At 40.3% G+C, this 20,337-nt stretch overlaps 1 protein-coding gene across 12 annotated transcripts in view; it reads left to right on the top strand.

Moving 5' to 3' along the window:
* Positions 1–421: 421 nt before the first annotated feature.
* Positions 422–20,337, top strand: part of TAX1BP1 (Tax1 binding protein 1) — a 30,797-nt gene continuing 10,881 nt past the window's right edge. Inside the window, exons 1-12 of one of the 12 annotated variants that reach the window (XM_083578606.1) lie at positions 426–550; positions 2,119–2,223; positions 6,884–7,067; positions 9,348–9,450; positions 10,784–10,971; positions 12,321–12,479; positions 14,224–14,372; positions 14,456–14,546; positions 15,380–15,565; positions 16,241–16,468; positions 18,290–18,436; positions 19,263–19,388. In XM_083578606.1, the coding sequence (XP_083434732.1) occupies positions 2,201–2,223; positions 6,884–7,067; positions 9,348–9,450; positions 10,784–10,971; positions 12,321–12,479; positions 14,224–14,372; positions 14,456–14,546; positions 15,380–15,565; positions 16,241–16,468; positions 18,290–18,436; positions 19,263–19,388 (1,584 nt within the window). In that variant the 5' untranslated portion in view covers positions 426–550; positions 2,119–2,200. Of the gene's footprint in view, positions 617–694; positions 917–2,118; positions 2,224–6,883; positions 7,068–9,347; positions 9,451–10,783; positions 10,972–12,320; positions 12,480–14,223; positions 14,373–14,455; positions 14,547–15,379; positions 15,566–16,240; positions 16,469–18,289; positions 18,437–19,262; positions 19,389–20,337 lie in introns of those variants that run through there. The other 11 variants (XR_014540315.1, XM_083578608.1, XM_083578609.1 and 8 more) reach the window with 11 other exon arrangements.

Genomic DNA, 20,337 nt, shown 5'->3' with positions numbered 1-20,337 from the left:
CTTTTTCATGATCTCCCAAACAAGGATAATGCAAACTTTTGCCTTTCAATTAAAAGTTGTTTGTATCATTGAAAGCTCTGCTATAGTGTTTTTCTTTTAGGACAAAAGATGTTAATGTAGGAGTTGTTTTTTCTAAACTAAAACTTCAGTTTTCAGGTTAAATTGCCGTGTTGGCACTTTGCCATAAAGAAGTGGGTTGCAGTTTGGCCACTCGGTCTCTAAAAGGTTCACCATCACTGGACTAGATGATCCTTGGGGATCCCTTCCAATTCTACAACTCATATAGAGTATGAGCTAACTGGTCTTCCTGAATCCGCTCAGGAGACAAGACTGGGCGGCACCTTCGGTGGGCTGTGAGAACTGGCTATCAGCCAGCCAAACTAAAAGGATGACGCGGCAGGTGCGCACTTGGATTCGAGGCTGTCACGTGTGAGGAGAGCGCGAGAGGCGCTCGGAGACCGGAAGTGACGCGCGCGAAGGGGGCCGGGCTCTTGAGGCAGTAATGGCGGCCGCGCGTCTGTGTTGTTGAAGCCTCCAGCGTCCCCGATAGGTGAGGGGCCTAGTCTTCCCCGCGTCCGCGGTGAACTCCCTTCCCGGCCGTGTTGCGCGTAAGGGGGTAAAGTTACTTGCTCTCGGTATCCTCCGTCACAGTGACACTCGCGGGGGGGGGGCGCGGGGCGGTGTCGTCCGTTGGTTCGCGTTACAGCGGAGCGAAGGCGAGGTTGCGTGTTCGTGTGGGGGAGCGCGCGGTCGCCCTTGTGGAGGTGATTTGGGGGCGGGGTCCGCTGCTTACGGTGCGGGCGGTGGGCCGTAGGCCGCGGGGGCGGGTGTATCGCTGGCTGCAGCGCGACGGCGGCGATATGGTTATGTGAACGTGTCTGCGCCGGGGTCCAAGGTGACGCTGAGATAGGAGAGGGTAAGAGGACGAGGGAAGGTGGCGAATACGGCGCCACGCGATTCGTTCGGGATGCGGTGCTTGTGCGAGAACCGCGTCGAAATTCCACTTTTGCTTAATCTGATGTCTGTGGCGCGTGTTACGTAAGCGCCGAGAGGCTTAAGGGAAGGAGCGCCGGCTTGGCGAGGTTAGGCTTGCAGAGAAGGAAAATGGCAGCAGCGCAAGAAGTTGAGCAGGTGGACCTACTTGGGAGTTAGGTAGGGGGCAGCCCGTAGGGTTGTCTCGAAGTAATGGTGTTGCTGCGCCTCTGGGGGGCGGGGTTGGGGGAAGGGCGTGTCAAGCGCTTTTGCATTCCGTTCCATCCCGCCTGCAGGTGGAATAGCTTTGAGAGGGGCAAAGGTCAGGTTAAATTCGCCAGGCGATGGAGGCAATAATATGCAATTATCTCTATCAGGAAATAAAACTCTAGTACGTTCTGCTTCTGTTTGTTAGCACTGTTCTCTTGGCTCCAGTTCAGCTCCTCCCATCAGATCCGCTCATTGTGAGCTGTGTAAACAAGCGGCCTCTTAAAGTCCCGAACAGCTTTCGCTTTTGCCAGCTTTGACGTGCAGCTGCTTGCAAACTCCTGCGGGATTTTTGTACTTAACACATCAGTTTTGACTACTGTTTAATGACAGGTAGAAATACTGCTGCTCTAGATGACTTTTCCAGACAGAGTAGCCACCTTTGCTTGTTGGAATAGATTTTAAACTGCGAGTTGCATGAGGTGGCGCGGGCGTTGTGTCTTTAAGGTAGGATTGCTACTGTGTATCACAGTGGTTGTTTACCCTTGGAGTAAGCAGCTATTGAAGGATTTTTTAAAAAATAAAATAAAAAATACGAATTCTTAGATAAATATTGACTTAAATGTTTGGGGTAATTTATTGCCTTTAGAAAGCTGGTCTTGAATGAGCTTGAAAAACATTCATTTTCAGTGTTCCTATTTGTAATGGAAACAAGAAAAAAAGTGTTTAGCTCTACTAGGTAGAACCTAATAATCAATGGAGAACGGTGGTTCTTGAATAGAAAATATATAGATAGTAGGTTGCACTGTTGATGCTGCTCTGTTAAAGAGGACATTGAGTGCTTTTAAACAGTAACTCTTAGGAAGATAGTCACAATCCATGGTGTGTGGAATACTATGGTAAATAAGTATTAATGCTGAGGCATACTATTCCCTCCAGACCAAAGTGACATTGATGAAGCTACCATTTCCAATTTAATATGCAAGCTTCTGAAGTATGCCAAAAACCTTCCTAAAGCTGGATGCTGCAAGAATTCTTCAAAAGGTACAAAAAATGTTTCTTATTGAAGGCATGGTATTAAACCCTTGTTTGCAGATTGTTCTTAAGAGAATGAGAGAAATTATTGTGGAGTTAATCAGGTTAGATTATTGCCTTGGGCTAGGGACTCAAGTTTTACAAATATGCTGGGATAAAAACACAATGGAGGTATTTCTGGAAATACAAAAACTAATTATAAACCATGTCTTTCTTTAGCACAGAATTAAAACATGTTCAGCTTTATGTCCTTTACAGGAAATTCTGATATTAAGAACAACATTCATAAAAAACTATTTACCTGCCTTTTTTACACTACGATCCCATAAAACAAGTTTTATGTCATCAAAGAACAGATTTGTTGTAGTATAAACTGCCACTGAGCAGAACCCTTTTCATCAAGCACATGAAACATAATCACCATTTGAATTATACATGTGTCTGAAGAGAATAATAAGTCATAAAATACAAATGGTGTTTCATTCTTATTTAAATATTCCAAAGAAACAGGATAATCACTGATCAGTTATAACTACAGTGAGTTAACAGAAGGTCCCTAGTTTTGTGATGCCAATGAAGTTTCAATCCTGATGCCTGAATCTTGTGACCATACTCTATTGTGCTTGATGTGACTGACTTCTGAGTATACTGGTACAGGATTTTGTTGTTAATGTAGTAGAAGGGTGAAAATCCCCCCTAAAGTGGATTTGAGCCTTTTGCATAGTAAATAGAAGGCCTCTGGTCAAAGCTCTGCAGGCCTGTCTGTCCAAATATAGATTTGCTCCTGCAGATACATAACTTCATGAAGCTATGGGAATTTTTGTGTCATTCCTCAGTGGAGTCTGAGGATAGTGACCAGTAAACATGGTGAAGAGTTGCTTTTCAGCCTCCTGTATATGTAGACCAGTTAGTTCATGATAGCCACCCTTCCTTTGTCAGTGTGATTATGATGATTCAGATATGTTTTGGATGCTTTTTGTGGTGTCATGTTTGGCATAGCTGAGATTATAGCAACAATACTACCCGCTAATGATGTTTTCCTAGACATGGTAACAAACACAATCTGTTTTTGTGACTATCAGAAAGGAGTCTTATTAAAAACTGTTTTTAAAATAAGCTTCCCATTATGTATTGACTCAACTCAGGAGTGCTCATTACCTTAGTTACCTTGTGAACTTGATATTCCTGTACACAACAGTTGGCTAAATTATGCAGTCTAATGTTCTTTATCTCACAGTTGCTAGCATAGATTAGCATCCATTCACTCCTAAATCATGCTTTTGTAATGAGGTTTTCACTATAACTTTGGATTAAGTCATTATGTGCATTTGCCTTTAATGAGGAACAAGGTGGAGGGAGTGAGCATAAGAATCTGTTGGATCAGACTGGATAGCCAATGTGGTGCTCTTGGTGGTGCAGATTACAGTGCCTATAATGCCTGAAAATAGGCCTTGCTGGCTGGGGCTCATGAGAATTGCAGGCCATAGTATCTGGAAGACATCACCTTGGCTATGCCTGGATCAGAACAAATGTAGTCCTCATCCTGATTCCCACATTGGCTACTCACCTGCCACCAAGAAGCTTACAGTCAGAGTTAGAAGGTAAAACAGGTGTCTTCCCAGCAACAGGCTTCATTGGCAAGCTACCTTTGGGTCTAGGCTGATGAAAGTTTGGAGCAGTTAAACAACATTGGAATGACCACAAGTTTCCCACCCCCAAAAACACTGAGCCTAGGGCTTGCCAATTGGAAGGTCGGAGGTTTGAATCCCCGCGACGTGTTGAGCTCCCGTTGTTCGGTCCCAGCTCCTGCCAACCTAGCAGTTCAAAAGCACGTCAAAGTGCAAGTAGATAAACAGGTACCGCTCCATCGGGAAGGCAAACAGTGTTTCCGTGCGCTGCTCTGGTTTGCCAGAAGTGGCCTAGTCATGCTGTACGCCGGCTCCCTCGGCCAGTACAGTGAGATGAGCGCCGCAACCCCAGAGTCGTACGCGACTGGACTTAACTTTAAGGGTCCTTTACCTTTACCTAGACTAGTGGTCAAGACCGCATTCTTTGACAGCAAATTCCATCATGCAGTGATGTGGCACAGAAAATTTTCTAAAACTGAAAATTTTCTAGCAGTATCTTTTGTGGAAACTTTATCAATTTCATCAGTTTGTTAGTAATAATGAATGGATGCCAATTGCTAATATTATATTAGATAGGTTTGGTAGTTTCAAAGTGTTTATCTTTGTTTACTAATTACAAGTAATATAAATGTTCTCAAAGCCAGTGAAGCATTTTGCAATGCAAACTACCCTGTGCAAAATTTGCGTAGGATTCTCCCTCACCCCATTTGAACCTTTCCCACAAAATCCACATCAGTGTTCTAGTGTTAGGAAATGCATCTGGCTGTTAGCCAGAAGGTTGGGGGTTTGAGCCCACCCAGGGACAGCTGTGGGCAGGATTCCTGCATTACAGGGGCTTAGATTAGCTGACCCCCGGATCCCTTCCAACTCTGCAATTCTATTATTCTGTCTGTCCTGAATCTTTCAGTTAATTTTATTGAGAGACAAGAGCACTAATATTAGAGGCAGAAAATGTTGTCTGTTCTTACCCATGCATACATTTTTAAAATCTTGTATTTTTCTAGTTCAGTATAAAATAGATCAGCTTTTTCTCTTAAGAAAATTGTTCCAATCACTTCATAATTTTGGCTATCATGTGCCTTTTTATCTCCTTGAGGTGGCATGACCAAATGTGAAGTTGCACATTCAATTTATATGAGGCATTTATGTATAGACAGTTTAATTTTAGCCCCTTTTCTTGTAATAGCTAGCATGGAAATTTCTCTCTTCCATGCTGCAGAGAGAGCTGATGTTTTCAGTAAGCTATTAATTGTGACCCAAATATCTCTCTCCTAATTAGTCACTGCCAGTTCAGACTTTGTGAACTTGGCATTTTTTGCTCCAGTATGCATTATGCTTATTTTGCTTTAACATTTTTGCCATTTTGTGGGTCCATTCACCTAATTTACAGATAGCTTTTTGGAAGTCTTTACAGGCTGCTTTTACCTTCCTGAATAATTGGATGCCATTTGCTAATTGGCATTTTATCTGTTTAGTTTTAACTTCAAATCATTTTTGACAGGGCAGGGGAACCTGCAGCAATGATGGAAGTTACAGTACGACATCTTGAGTGCTGCACATTCCCCATCCCTGATGGATAAACACAAGGAAACATGGGGTTAGAAAAAGGATGCTGGACTGGAAATTTCAGTATTCATGCTATATCCATCTTAAAGAGGCCAACTTTGGGACTTCAGAACCTTAATGGTGCTGTTTAAATGTATTATTGGCCTAACAGATTCTGGAAGGCATGCAATGAATATGATATTTTGGACCAGACAGGAGGTTTGCCTGGAAATAATAGGGTTTACTGCAGTCCTGTTACGGTCACTTCACTTCTGGGTGAGATTTAGATTGATACTGGCAGTTTTCCTCTGCAGGGATGGTGGATCCATTAAGTTGGTCTGCTTTTGGAGACACATGGAATCCAATAAAATTCCTGAATGCTTTTGAGGAATTTCAAGATGATGTGACTAATATTCTTTTTTTAGTCTCTGCTGTCATTTTGAAATCGTTGCCTCTCAGGCACTGCAGAGGTGTTTGGTTCCTTGGTTTACCTTGAAACAAACAGGGTGACAAGTTGGTCCATAGATGGTGTAAGTTTCTCAAGTATGAGTCTGTTGACTCAGGAATAGTGCATCAAGAAGGTGGTGTCTCCTTGTGAGACGGTGTGTGTCTATGCCTTAAGAAGCTCACTTGAAAACCTGACAATTTGTAATGACTACAGGCAGTGGTCAATTACATTCCATAAGCCTGCCGAATTCCACCCCTTTTTGTGACCTTTTTTAGTCATTTATATGTTTGACACAATGCATGTGTGCGTGGTTGTGAAATTTCAGATACGCCTAAACCAGTTGCCTATATTGCCCAGCTGTAAATATCCTCTTTTCAGAAAAGTGGTGGCAGTTCAGCTCCAGCCACTTCTGGATGAAATGGATTATCTAGATCTTGTTGAATTCCAATTCACATCAGTTCCACTTGGCATGCCAGTACTCAGGATGATGGAAGTTGGAGTCCAAAAATCTGGAGGCACTAGGTTGGGGGGAAAGCATTGGCGGCCCTGATGGATGACCTTCATGGGAGTGAAGCAGGGGAGTTTGACCCTGCTTTAGATATGTAATATATGTTTAGATCGTCTTAGCATGTTGTGCGGATAAAGCTAATTTAGTGGATGGTACGATGTGTGGAGGCACTCTCATCCTGCCAACCCAGTGGTTATGTACTGTGTGTTAAATGAGTCTTTAAAATGGGAATGAGAATACCACAAACAAATTAGCCATCTTTTTCTTAAGTTCCGTTCCTAAGTTTTATATTTTAAATAACCTTTGGGATTGTGTTCTATTTTTAGGGTGCTGTGGCTTTTTGTTTCACATTTTTCTTACATTTTTTGCCTATTGGCTTTCATTTATATTTGTATGTTTGACTCAGTTTTATTCATACTTTTGCATGCTATCCTGCAATCTTTTATGAAGGGTGGTTAAGAAATTTAGGTTGTCTATACCTTTAAAACTTGGAATCATACAAATTACTGTTTTAATAGGAATTTTAACATTATTTTACAGAGCAACTATGTCATCCTTTCAAGAAGTTCCATCTTCAAACAGTGCCCTGCAGACTTCAAATTTTGCACATGTCATCTTTCAGAATGTAGCAAAAAGTTACCTTCCAAATGTGCACCTTGAGTGCCATTACACTCTGACTCCCTATATACGCCCTCACCAAAAAGATTGGGTTGGTATTTTCAAGGTAAGCAAGTTTATAGCATGTTTTAATATATGATAAGGTTTCGCTTCTTTTAATTAGAAGGTACACATGAAAATGGGATAAAATGGTTGGGAATGTGTTTTGCTTTAGAAATACAAATGAGTTTATGGCAACGTCATCATAGCAGAATTCCTGCTGCTTTTGAGGCCATATCACCATTTGTGCGGTGGGAAGGTACCAATAAATTACTTACACTTGCACCTCCCACTAAGGCGGAACCATGTACCCTCTCCCTTACAATTTAATCTACATAATTTAATCACAAAATATGAACCTGTCCACTTCGTAGAGATTTTCTCTGCTCTTCATCCCACCATCTGAGTTGTGTTTGATTGGGATGCAGAAAAAGGCATTCCCTTTGGCCATACCTAGAGGCTCATCTCTCTGATTGCCTTCAGCTTTTGTGAATTTTTCTTTCTTTCCAGTAGGTATTTGGTTCATTGGGTTAATATATTTTAATCTGCCTGGTATGTTGGTGGTTATATTTTACCTACTGCTTCTTTTGTTCTTTATATTATTTTAATGTTTTGATTATATGGTGGGATGAAGAGCAGAGATGTTTTAAAATATCAGGTGCTTTATAATGACTCAATAAGGGTTAGTCATTTTTGCTATACATATTTATGAAAGCAAATGTCTCCTACTAGCTGTACACTTCAATTTAAACATTCTTCCCTTTTTTGTTGTGATTTTACTCTTTTCTATACCTTTACTAAAATAATTTTCCTGTGCATGTTTACTTGGAAGTGAGTCGTGCTGTGTTCAGTGATCATACTTGGAAAGAAATCTAATGATCATACACATATTAAGAGAAGCCGGTATTGTAAAGAAGATTCCATGTTAACCTCTTTGAGTTATAGAATGCCTTATTGTACCTGAGAATTGATGAGGCAAGAAAACGCAAACAGTGTTCTACAAGATATAAGAAAAAAATGGAACTTGGAAATTATTACCTTGTGGAGTACGCAGTTTGTGAAAATCTTTCAGCCTGATCTCTAGTCTCATACCAGTGTTGGAGCAAATGTCAGTGTTGCACAAGAAGTTGGTGGTTTGCATGCTCTTATCTGAGATTCACAGATATGGAAAAAGGTTGCACAATGCCTGTTTGTTCCATTTGGGTCAAGGGGTCAACATGGAAGAAAGCTAGGTCAAGGAATGTATATTTACAACTCCAAACCCCCTATGAAGGCTTCATATTAACCTTGGCACACAGCAGAATTTGAATCTTAGACTGGGTTTGCTAAGCTTGCTTATGCACTGCCTCAGAACAATTAATGCAGTCTGAATTAGCATCTTTGTTGTGCTGGTTCCTGCTGTTGTCAGTACTGTAATATAGGTTCCCATGGCAGACATGCAACTTTCTCCTGACTTCCTGATGGGGGGGTTCAGCAAGTCCTGAAGTGGGGTGCTGTATAAGAAGTTTCCATATACCGGTATGTACCTAAAAACCATGTAAATTAACTCTGGAGGATTATTGATTGGTTGTACAGTAAGTGCACACATAGTTCTTCCCTCCCTTTCATGTTTAAGCATTCAAACTGTGGCATTGTAAGTATAAGAATTACTTGCAAGTAAGATCCAGTTAAAGACCCAAACTTGCTCCTTGGCAAAGCCAAGACATGCTGAAGACTATCCTCATGAGAAGACCTACTTGCTAGGAATGATTGTGGTCTGCCATTCTTGTGGCTTGTTTCAGGCTCTGATTGGAGAGCCTCAGGTTCATATCTCCATTAAGCCATAAAGTTTCCTAGGTGAGTTTGGGCCCGTTGCCCCCACCCCAGCTTACTGGGGTGTGGTGAATATAAAATGGGGAGGGAACCTTGCTACTTGAGCTACTTGGAGGAAGTGAAAGATAGAAAAGTAGTAATGTCAGACTGGAACATCTCATGTCTCCTCCTTGCTGGTAGATCCACTTGTAGGTAGATCTGTGTTGGTCTTCAAATAGCAGACTTTTAGGAATCCAAACTATTCGCAAGGGAGTGTCTTTCAAATGAAGCACTCATTTACCAGCAATGTCTCATGCCCCCCCCCCCTTTTTGTGCCTAAGACCATATTGGAACATTATCAGTAGCTAAATTATTGAGAAACTGCAGTGTTGAGACAATTATACAGTGTTGAGACAAAACTACATTAAGCATATAAATATGCACAACAGTGGTTAATTGGATTTTTAAATGCATACTTTTCTTGGATGATCTGAAAGTTAATTTTTACAAAGAATTGTGCATAATTATATTGTGATAAGGCTGCTTTTTACTTTAGGTTGGTTGGAGTACTGCACGAGATTATTACACATTTCTGTGGTCACCTATGCCTGACAACTATGTGGAAGGATCAACAGTTAACTCTGTGCTGTCTTTTCAAGGTAAATTTTAAATTGGTTGCTATGTCTGCTTAGGTTTTTTTCTGTTGCTTATTTAGAACTTCAAAAACATCCATATATTTTGTTATAAGTTATACCATTTCTATTGACATCATTTATTTAGTACAGCTTTGATTCAAACCTTTGGGCACATAAACATTATAGTTAGATGTTCTGGGTAAGCGGATTTATGCTATTCCTTGTGTTTAATTGGAGTACCCTTCAGTGTTCTTCACTATTTAACCATGTGGTAAAGATGACTTACCCTCTTAACAATCTGGGATAGAGCTCAATGATAAGTGATGGTATCTATACTTCCTGGCTTCTCTGAGAACTCTGTTGGAGTTCCTTTCGTGCCTGCTCTTAATGTATAATGGGCACGCAATGTATGATACAGAATGTATAACCTGCTGTATCCCCAGGTCCTATAGTCAGGCAAATATGGAGTATCGCCTACAGAGACTCTACTCAACTGTTTCATTTTCCAGGACCTTGCATGAGTCACCTTGGTCATTCCATCTACTGGGTCTTCTATCTTCTTCCCCAGAAGGCATTACCATCAAAAGGGGGATTGCCTTTCTTTTATTGGGGTGCTAGCTGGTGAAGAGGTTGGGAGCTGCAGGCAAAGATTCTGGACCCAGTATAGCCTGTAATGTAGTGTCTTCTTTATTCAGTTCCCAAAGGATGCATGAGCACTTTCCCTTTTAGATATAGGTGGGGTGGGTGAGTGAGTGACCAGTTCTCTTTTTCCATCTCCTGTACTGGAGATGGAAGAGTCTTAACATCATGTGAGCCATACTCCTGAGCTTGGAGTCAAGTGGGAGGCACTGCCCCCTTCCCTCTAAATCAGCTGAGTGTTCCACCCACAAGAGGAGTGTGAAGCCATAAAACATGGAGGGGCACATCCTGTCTTGACTTACAGCTGACCAGCACCACCCAAACAATCACTTGGTGTTACTAATTCCCAACTGGTCTGGCTAAATGAGTCTATATGTAGGCAGCTTTGCAGCTCTATCTCCTCAGGTGATCATGCATGTGAAAGAGGCTGACCCAAGAGGACATTAGACCTCCATGACCAAGGAAAGCGAGGCAAGTGGCAGCTACCTGCTGTCCTAAGGCCTATCACTGCTCTCCTGTTGGTGTATTTTAGTCTCTCTTATACTGTCTTAAAAAAAGCAAGACTTTCCCCTTCAAAGGAACAAAAGCAACTTGAAATTCAGGGTGGGAACTTCCTCATCCTGTATACAGTTTGTTTGTCTGGCTCTGAAGGACAGGAGTCTGTCCCTGTGCTAAGTGCCTCCCTGAACTTGGTCTTTAAATTCTGTTTTTTCATTAGGCTACTACCTTCCGAATGATGATGGTGAATTTTACCAGTTCTGCTATGTAACACATAAGGGTGAGATCCGTGGAGCAAGCACTCCATTTCAATTTCGAACATCATCTCCTGTTGAAGAATTGCTGACGATGGAAGATGAAGGGAATTCAGACATGTTGGTGGTGACCACAAAGGCTGGACTTCTTGAGGTTTGAATTAGCAAATTGTGATACTTGTTTATTTAGCTGTACAGCGTAGAACTGAACTTCCATCAAGTTAGAATTAAAGGGTTGTATCCATATTCGGGATAGACCCATTAAGATGAATGGACATGAATCATGTAGGTCCATTCATTTCACTGGGTATACTCCAAGTATAACTTAAGAGTGCAGGATGGCATTTTGTAAAAATGAATACTTTGACAGTAGCTACCTTAACATGCACAGGTGTTTCTCAGCTGGGAGCAAATGCTTGTGGAGATGCTAGAAAATCTTAGATTAACGGATATTTTCTACATTGTCTGCAGCTCTGTATATGCTCACTTGTATCTGCATACACACTTACCTATGAACTTCTCCACTTTAAATCCGTAGCCTAAAAAGCACTTCAGAGCTCAAAAATAGGTTGCAAAGCTTCTGTGAGGAAGGAAGGTATTGTGATGTGACAGGGTCATTAGGAATAATTAGCAGAGGGGAGAAAGGGTTGAGAGACTTCACAATTATTCGTGCCAGTTTGTGGCATGGTGCAAGGATGGGGATGCTCTCTGTTGCAGACCTTTGTGCTCAAACTTGTGGATGATTCTCAACAGAATAGAGATGGCATATTAGGCTAGGTGGAGCTTGGCAGAGTGTGCCAGTATCCTCCAGCATGATTGCTTACATGGGAATGTGGTTGAGATTCCTGCATTGCAGGGGGTTGGACTAGACCCTTGGGGGGGTACCTTCCAACTTTATGATTCTGTGGTGAAGTCCTCAAGAGGGCTTAAGTTCCTAAAGAATCCCATGATGCTCGTTTCTAGAGTTCTGGTGGTTACTTATAGTTGAGAGATACAAATAAACTTTTACAAATCACGGAAGTTAGATACTTCTTGTAACTATAAATAGTAAACGGCATTTCTGTGTGCTCTGGCTTCCATCACGGTGTTCCGTTGTGCCAGAAGTGGTTTAGTCATGCTGGTCACATGACCTGGAAAGCTGTTTGCGGACAAACACTGGCTCCCTTGGCCTGAAGCGCAATGAGCGCCGCACCCTATGGTTGCCTTTGACTGGACTTAACCATCCAGGGGTCCTTTACCTTTTGCCTTTTTAAAATAATAATAATAATAATAATAGTTATCTGTGCTGACTATTAACCTGACATAAAAATTCAGCCTTCATTTATGATTAATGTGTGATAAGGTGGGTGGTCAGATATTAAAGTAAATATGGGAACTGTTCTTTTGGTTTTGTGTACTTCATTTATGCAGCTTGAAAGAAATTATACAGTACTTACAAATTTGTAATGTTATGGTGATACTGAGGTAAGAACTACCATGTAAGATGGGATTATGTCGTTTTAGTTCCAAATTGAAAAAACTATGAAAGAAAAAGAAGAACTATTAAAGGTGACTGCTTCACTTGAAAAGGAAACCCTGCAGCTTAGAGATCAAGTTGAAAGACTGGAAAAAGAACTGAACCGTGAAAAGGAAAGATGTGATCAGCTCGAAGCACAGCAAAAGGTAACTCCTATAGTTCAAAAAAGGTTAAAAGAATTGTACGTTTTCAAAGGCAGATTTAAACTTAAAAAAACTTTTACAAGACATCAGAGTCCAGGATAGAGGATGCACAACATAATTTGAAAGTTTTTAGCAATGGATATACTTTCCAGAATGTATGTAGGTGTAACAGCTTTTAATATTGCCGTGTCTTGATAACTTGGTAGAACTTTTCAAAAAGTTTTGATTCAGGCTGTTTTCACCCAGGACTAACTCAATAAAAGACCGAAACACATTTTAAAAAAATTTAATATCTAGCTTAAGTTGTATGAGGGAGCAGTTTTCCAAATGTTTCCATTGTCTTGCACAGCACAAGCTTGTTTAATATAACAAACAAATGTTATGTTGTATTAAGCCAGGTAATGCTCACACTGCAGTGCAGTCTTGTACAGTCATTTGTCTCCCTCTCGTGACAAACTAATACTAGGATCCTGGGTTAGACTTAAATATTATGTTAGTGTCTACTCTTAGCTCCCTTATGTATAATTTTGGTATATAGTAAATCAGTTAACATGTCTCTTTGTTGATCCTGTAAACATTTGAAAAATGTTTCCATATGTATAGACTAAATAAAGAGTACTGACAGATTCATTGGTTTCATAATTTTTCTCTTTCTGCAAGTTAATAAAAATGGTTTTATGGCTTTCTTTTCTTTTTCTTTGCTGTTCTAGTCTTCTATTAATAATCTTAAAAGGGCATGAAAATAAATGTATATTTATTTTGTACAACTCTTTTAAAATTACTCAAATATGGAAGTTACATTTCAGTGCCCGTTGATTTGCAGTTCCTTTGGTTACAAAATGATAGGGATAATTTTGTTCCTTTGGTAGTTGCAGAAGCTCAGTTTAGACTTAAACACTATATAGTGCTGCCAACCTAGCAGTTCGAAAGCACGTCAAAGTGCAAGTAGATAAATAGGTACCGCTCCGGCGGGAAGGTAAACGGCGTTTCCGTGCGCTGCTCTGGTTCGCCAGAAGCGGCTTAGTCATGCTGGCCACATGACCCGGAAGCTGTACGCCAGCTCCCTCGGCCAATAAAGCGAGATGAGTGCCGCAACCCCAGAGTCGGTCACGACTGGACCTAATGGTCAGGGGTCCCTTTACCTTTATATAGCGTTGTACCCAACGAAATCACTTAGCTGACAGTAATGCATCCATCGGCCGCATGGAGTGGGAAGCAATGTTAGTCTCACCCCCACTCCACCAACACACACACACACACTCACACTTTTCTTAATTTCCCCCCAAAGGGTTGAGGGGATCCTCTAGGACAGATTTGGGAGTGGGAGGCTCAGAGGCTGCATGGTTGGTATCCAGTCATGGTAGTCATTCTCCTGACAGGAAGCTCATTCTTAGTGTGGTGCAACAACTACATCCACTTGCTTCCCTACACTTTCAAAATGTGTTTTTCAACCTCTAGGGCAGCAGTTGTTTTTGTTAGATTTTGAAGAGTTGACCTTCTGCATTGCATTGCAGAATTGTTAGGTGACAACATCAGTACTCAACTTGTGCTAATGTTTCATTGGATCCTGCCCTTTGAACTGCAGGAATATAATCATGGTGGAGGTTCTGTGTGGTTTCTTAGTACAAATTGCTCAGATCTCATGATGTTAAACTCTTTCTGATTTGCTCGCTGATAGCAATATTATTTTCCTTTAGAATTGTATACCCAAAATGTTCTTTGACAAATGCCATTTTGCTTTTGCAAGGATAATTCGAAAACTGCAGAAACTCTTAAAATTGAAAATGAAGAACTCAAGAAAAAGCAGAATGAGGCTACTTCCAAAGTTCTACAGCTTGAAGAAGACATCATGACTGTTACTCAGAAAGCTATTGCAAAAGAAACTGAGTTAGACAGGTATCCATCTAATTTAATCCTGATATTTAATCCTGATATTTAAAGAGAACCAAATACATAAGAATATTTTACTTTGTTCATAGCCTGAAAGATAAACTCAAGAAAGTAGCCATTGAAAAGGAACAACTTGAATGCCAGTTGAAGACTGAGAAGGATGAAAAGGAACTCTACAAGGTAACTTTTCTGCTTGTCTGATAGCTGAGAACTAGAATTCATGCATTTTTAAGTAGAAAGATACAGTAAAATAAAGGTCACGCAGATATATGTATATAGAGAGAAATTTCTGTTTGATGAAGTTAGTTTTCATAGACCAGCAACACAGTCAGTCTGACAAAGATTTTATTATTATTTATTAAATTTGTATACTGCCTACATCCAAAGATCACAGGGCACTTACAGCATAGCATTACTGGGATGTTTGTTTTGCTGTTTCCCAGGTTCATACTTACTTCATAATAAGTCTTCCATAAAAGCAAAATAGAACATTCGCTTAAAGGTTAATAAAAGACAAACAAGTTTATAGCTACAAAAGAGAAGTTCAGCTACAAAAGAGAAGTTCAGCTACAAAAGAGAAGTTCAGCTCTTTTGTATGGATGCCTGGTCAAATCTGTGTTGAACATGCTATTCACAATCTGAAAAATGCATCAGTTTCTAGCTACCTACTCCATATAGACTTACAGACTTTACAGAGCTGTTCACTCATGGAAGGAACATCACTTCTGATGAAACATGTTTTCACAAAAGACATGAGTATCAGCTTTATAAATATATTTGAAAAATGTCTGTTCAGAACTATTTTATTTTATATACCATTTCAGACATAACTTTTAAAAAGACCTTAAAACAGTTGACCAAGCCAATGAAAAAATAGGAATTCATCATCATGATAGCAACTATATTAAAATATTTCCCCATCTGTCTCTTTTTGGGGGGCTGTTTGGATTAAACATTATTGGTAAGGATGTAAGGTGGTTCTAGCATTACATATGGTTTGTAACTATAATTAGATACACTTGAAGAACACAGAAATTGAGAACACCAAACTTGCATCAGAAGTTCACACTCTAAAGAATTTGGATGGAAACAAAGAAAACCTTATAGCCTATTACAAAGAGGAAGTTGGCAGATTACAACTGTGCATGGCTGAAAAAGAAAAGCTGAAGAGAGCTTTCTTGCTTACTTCATCAAACAAGGTAATGGGGGTACTTTGGTAACATATTAATGTTTATGATTGAATTCCACTTTTCATTCTGTGCAGTCCATATCCCAGTTAACTCAGATTATCTGCAGAGTAGTCATTGGGTAAATGGATTCATTGTCTAAAAGAGGGGTTGATTTTCTGTTTGAATTGTTGTTGTGGCTTCCCATAAGACTTGTATCTGTGTTCATGTTTCAGAATTAAGGGCAATTGTCCATTTGTGGCATGTTTTCCCTTTAGATATTGCACACCTCTGTCTTGTCAAATAGCTTATGTTATGCTGATAATTAGAAGTATTCCTTTCATATGCTTTTGTTTACCAACATCTTCGTTATAGTATTTCCAAAATACCACTCTTTTGCAGGAAATAGAATCATGATATTAATATGACCAGCAGGCTAGATATGAGTCTCAAGGTTTGTATTGTTCAGGAATGGAGAAAAAAGGAAGCCAAGTGAAATTATTAGGAAGCTTTAATCAATGTTATGTAAAGAACTGATGATAAATATGGGTCAGTAACCCTGTCCATACTGCTTAGTGTGACGTTGTACTGATGGCGCTTCCCCTAAAAGTAGTGCAGAGCTATGTTTTGTGTGTCTTCCATTTGAAGATAAGTGAGACACAAATCTTGAGTCGCATTTAAAAATAAGTTTTCTACTTTTTATTCTAGGAAGAGGCAAGTATTTTGAAGGAACAGCTTCGGAAAGCTGAGGATCAGATTCAAGCTAGTAGGCAGGAAGCTCTGCTGATGTCAAAAGAGCTCAGTGATGCTGTAAATGTGCGCGATAAAACTATGGCGGATCTTCATAATGCGCGACTAGAAAATGAAAAGGTGAAGAAGCAACTTGCTGATGCTGTAGGTGAACTTAAGAAAATGGCACTGGTGAAAAATGAACAGGTAAGAGATCGGTTGCACTGTTAAGTTTAATACTAATTTTTCTGTTACAGATAATACAAAACAAAATTATTTGGATAATTACCAATTATCATTCACTTTCAGTGAGGATTAGTACAGTGGTACCTCGGGTTATGAACTTAATTTGTTCTGGAGGTCCGTTCTTAACCCGAAACCGTTCTTAACCTGAGGTGTCCTTTTGCTAATGGGGCCTCCCGCTGCCGCCAGCACGTGATTTCCATTCTCATCCTGGGGCAAAGTTCGCAACCTGAAGTACTTCTTCCGGGTTAGCGGAGTTTGTAACCTGAAGTCTTTGTAACCTGAGGTACCACTGTACCATACTAGTCTAGAACACAGTAATTGCATTGCAGTGAAGAGATCCAGTGAAATGTTAGCACAAGGAGTTGATCTTGTGTGAACGTCGGTAAGCAAGCTTAACTGTTACAAAATATGATAGCAAGTTGTCTAGGCAGTTGAAATATATCTTTCACATGATACCTATTGGATTTGCCTGTTGTGCAAATAGACTTGTGCAGGCAGAATGGAGGGGAGAAGCAAGGGGGGGGGGAGGGAAGCGAAGCTTGAAGAAGGGTTGGAACTGGATCCTGCCAGAGGCCAGTATACCATCCAGGGAGATTTAAATGAGGCCGACGGAGAGAAAGGGGTCTTTTCTTTCCGATTTTCCCTCTCTCGCGTGTGTGCCTGTGCTTTGCAATCACAGCGCCTTCTCCCCCCTGCTGAACAATTGAGTTGATTCTGGCTGCTCCTGTTGTCCCCATTTCCTGGGGACATTTAACAAAATCCAGGGACATTCTGGGGACGGAATTTGTCCGGGGACCCATTTGCAAATCTGGGGACTATCCCCGGAAACCGCGGACATCTGGCAACCCTAGCTTAGAGTGTTTCTTGCAATTTCTATTCAGATTCTCCAATCTAGGAATGGTCAACATAGAGGCCAAATGTTGAATGAGGCCCTCAATATATTTTGGGTAGCCTGCAGCTTTCACAGTTAAATAATTTTTTTAAATGTAAGTCTCCCACGTAGGCATGGGAGCAGAACATGCCCCCACCTTGGTATAGGTGTATGCATTGCCTTTGAAATTTATTTTTTTAATTTGGAGAGTTTGAAAAATTGCTGCTTATACTTGGCTCACCCTCCACTGGCCATTCAGGTAGGTGAGCAAGCACGGTCTTATCTCCGATCTTGGTGTTAAGCAACACAGTGCTAAGATAAGAGATAACAGGTCTGTGTACCTGGTGTGATACAGTGTCAGGTCATGAGCCAAATTCATTGATTTAGCAGGGTTAATTTGACCTGTACGCCAGTAGTTCTCCAGAACATGGCATTTGAATAGTATCCTAATGGTTAATGTTTATAGGCAGCCTTTTGAACCAACTGAGTTGATTAGTCTTAATACAGGATGCATCTCAGTTGCAGTTTTCATCTATTATATGCTATGGAAGAGAGCCCATTGACTGCTGGGACATTTTTTTGTTAAAGGATTGGCGGCTTTGTCCAGTAAATGTTCCCAGAATGACTCCTGTTGTAGCATTGTTGAAACTGAGTGGGTGTGTGCCCAGTTAATGCCTGGCTAGGAAACAGTTAATGGTTTCATACAACTTGCACTAAACTTTCCAGAGAAAAAGCAAGGCATATAAGAAAAGTAGTTACTCTTATCTCATTTCAACAAGAAAAATTGACAATTTGACGTCAGCAGAAGTAATTTCTTATTTATCACTTTAAAAAACCTGTAGTACTAAGAAAAAGCAGAATTATTTTGAAGAATAAACACGCTTTTATTGATGATCATTCTGTTGTTAAAGGAAACTTCCAGCACTGTAGAGAAGGAACTACGCAGAGAAGTTGAAGACTTAAAGCTCCGCCTGCAGATGGCTGCTGATCATTACAAGGAAAAATTCAAAGAATGCCAGAAACTGCAAAAACAAGTCAATAAGCTTATTGACCAAACAGTGAGTAGCATTTGTGAATATGTAATATTTACACACTCAGTCTTTTTAAAATCAGTTGACTACTGTGGGAGAAATAGAATATTTTTACAGGAAAATACGTAACTTTTTTTTATTATCCACAATGGCTATTCTCTGCATAGGAGGGAATGCTCCTTTTAAAGATGCTTGCTATGACTCATGCATGGATTATCTCAAAAAGGTGTCTTTAGCCAGATAGCAGTTTTAATATGTAGATTAAAATACCTGTTGAATTAGGAGAAATGGAAAAATGATGAATAAGAAGAGCCTGAAATCATGAAGCGGGATGATGGATTCTCTTGAAATAGATTATGTCTAAATAGCTAGTACCAATTGAGGAATTGTATATATCAGTTCTTCTACCCGCAAAGGTAACATGTTCACATTTCTCCCCCACCTCGGCTTGCTTTACTAGTTCCTTAGAAGTTGGTTCATAAACGGCTCTGCTGTGTATTGGAGTGTAATGTACATTCTCTTTGGCCTTCTGAATGTAAGGTGTTCTTGACAGTAGCAAAGCTTCATGGAGTGTATTTGTAATGCCGCCCCCCTCCCCTCCAAAAATGAAACAACTTTTATAGAGAGATAAACAGCTATGTTTCGAAAGAACTGTGGAGAAAATACTAAATCACACAGAAGCGTTTTCATTGCTTTGATTCTTTATCTAGGCCCACAAAATAGGAGCCAATATGATTGGATAACAAATGAGGAAACCAGCTGGCAGCTTTTATTTAAAGAAGCTGCAATGCATGTGAAAGGGCCAGAGAAATCTGCAGGGTTGTGAAATGTTGACTAATAATTTTATCTGCAGGATGAGAAATTGAAATGCAGTGTCTATGCTGATGAACTGGCTAAGTTGGAGCTGAAATGGAAGGAGCAAGTGAAAATTAGTGAGAGTGTGAAGCAACAGCTGGCTGCAGTAGAAGACCAGTATCTAGTAAGTCTGACTCTTCGTTTAACAGTGGTACCTAAACATTTAAAAACATACAATAATAAACAGAGATTAGCTGCTGATCATAAAGTTCTTAAATGCATTGTACAAAGCCGTTAATTAAAAATAATTAATTCACTTTATGGAGAGCTTTGTTGACTCGGATTTTTGTTGCGCATTATTTCTCCTGGAAATATTCTTGGCTGAATATGCTAGCTTTTTCTTACCTGTATTGTCCTCTGGAATAGAGGTTGATTGTATATAGTAGCAGATGTGATTGTACTGTTAGCAGCTACCCTTTTCAGCATTATACCATGAAGCCTGAAAATTCTACTCGAAATCAACATGGTTCTTTCTAGCGATAGAAAAATTGACCCAGAGAATGAAAATGTCTAGTTCTTACATGGTGCACAAGTTGGGTTTGTTTCTACTTTTGGTGATTAATTGTACTTAAGCATATTAAAGGTGCCTTTATTGCCAAGAACTGAATCTTGCCCCCACACCTAAGGTTAAAAGAGTCAGATGGCACCTCCATTTTGAAGAAGGGGGAGGAAATGAAGAATCATTGCCTAAATTGAGGCAATGCCCAAATCTGCCTGATAGAGTTGAACACTAACTAAAGTACTCTAAGATGGGGTTACACCCCTCCTCACCAGAACTGAGCCAGCAAGTGAAAGGAGGTTCAATCTGCTCACCTATTCCTCATCCACAGAAATGTATTAACAGCATTACTGCTCTGCTCTCTTAACCCATATTCCTCCTCTCCAGAGACAGAGAGGCAATATCCAGCAATATCTCACTGTTACTCCCTGTCTTCTACACCCCCCACTTCTGAAATAAAGGGATGAGGAGATAGGTTTGTCAGGTCCTGCCTCTCATGCAAGAACTGCAAGCTTCATATTGTCCAAAGGGCTGCTGTGTAATTTTGTGTGTGACGTAGATTGGTTGAAAACAG

Source organism: Podarcis filfolensis, assembly GCF_964270895.1.
Source record: "Podarcis filfolensis genome assembly, chromosome: 12".
In the NCBI taxonomy this organism is placed as follows: Eukaryota; Metazoa; Chordata; class Lepidosauria; order Squamata; family Lacertidae; genus Podarcis; species Podarcis filfolensis.
Note: the sequence above shows the minus strand (reverse complement) of the source record. Positions and strands in the feature narration are given on the sequence as shown.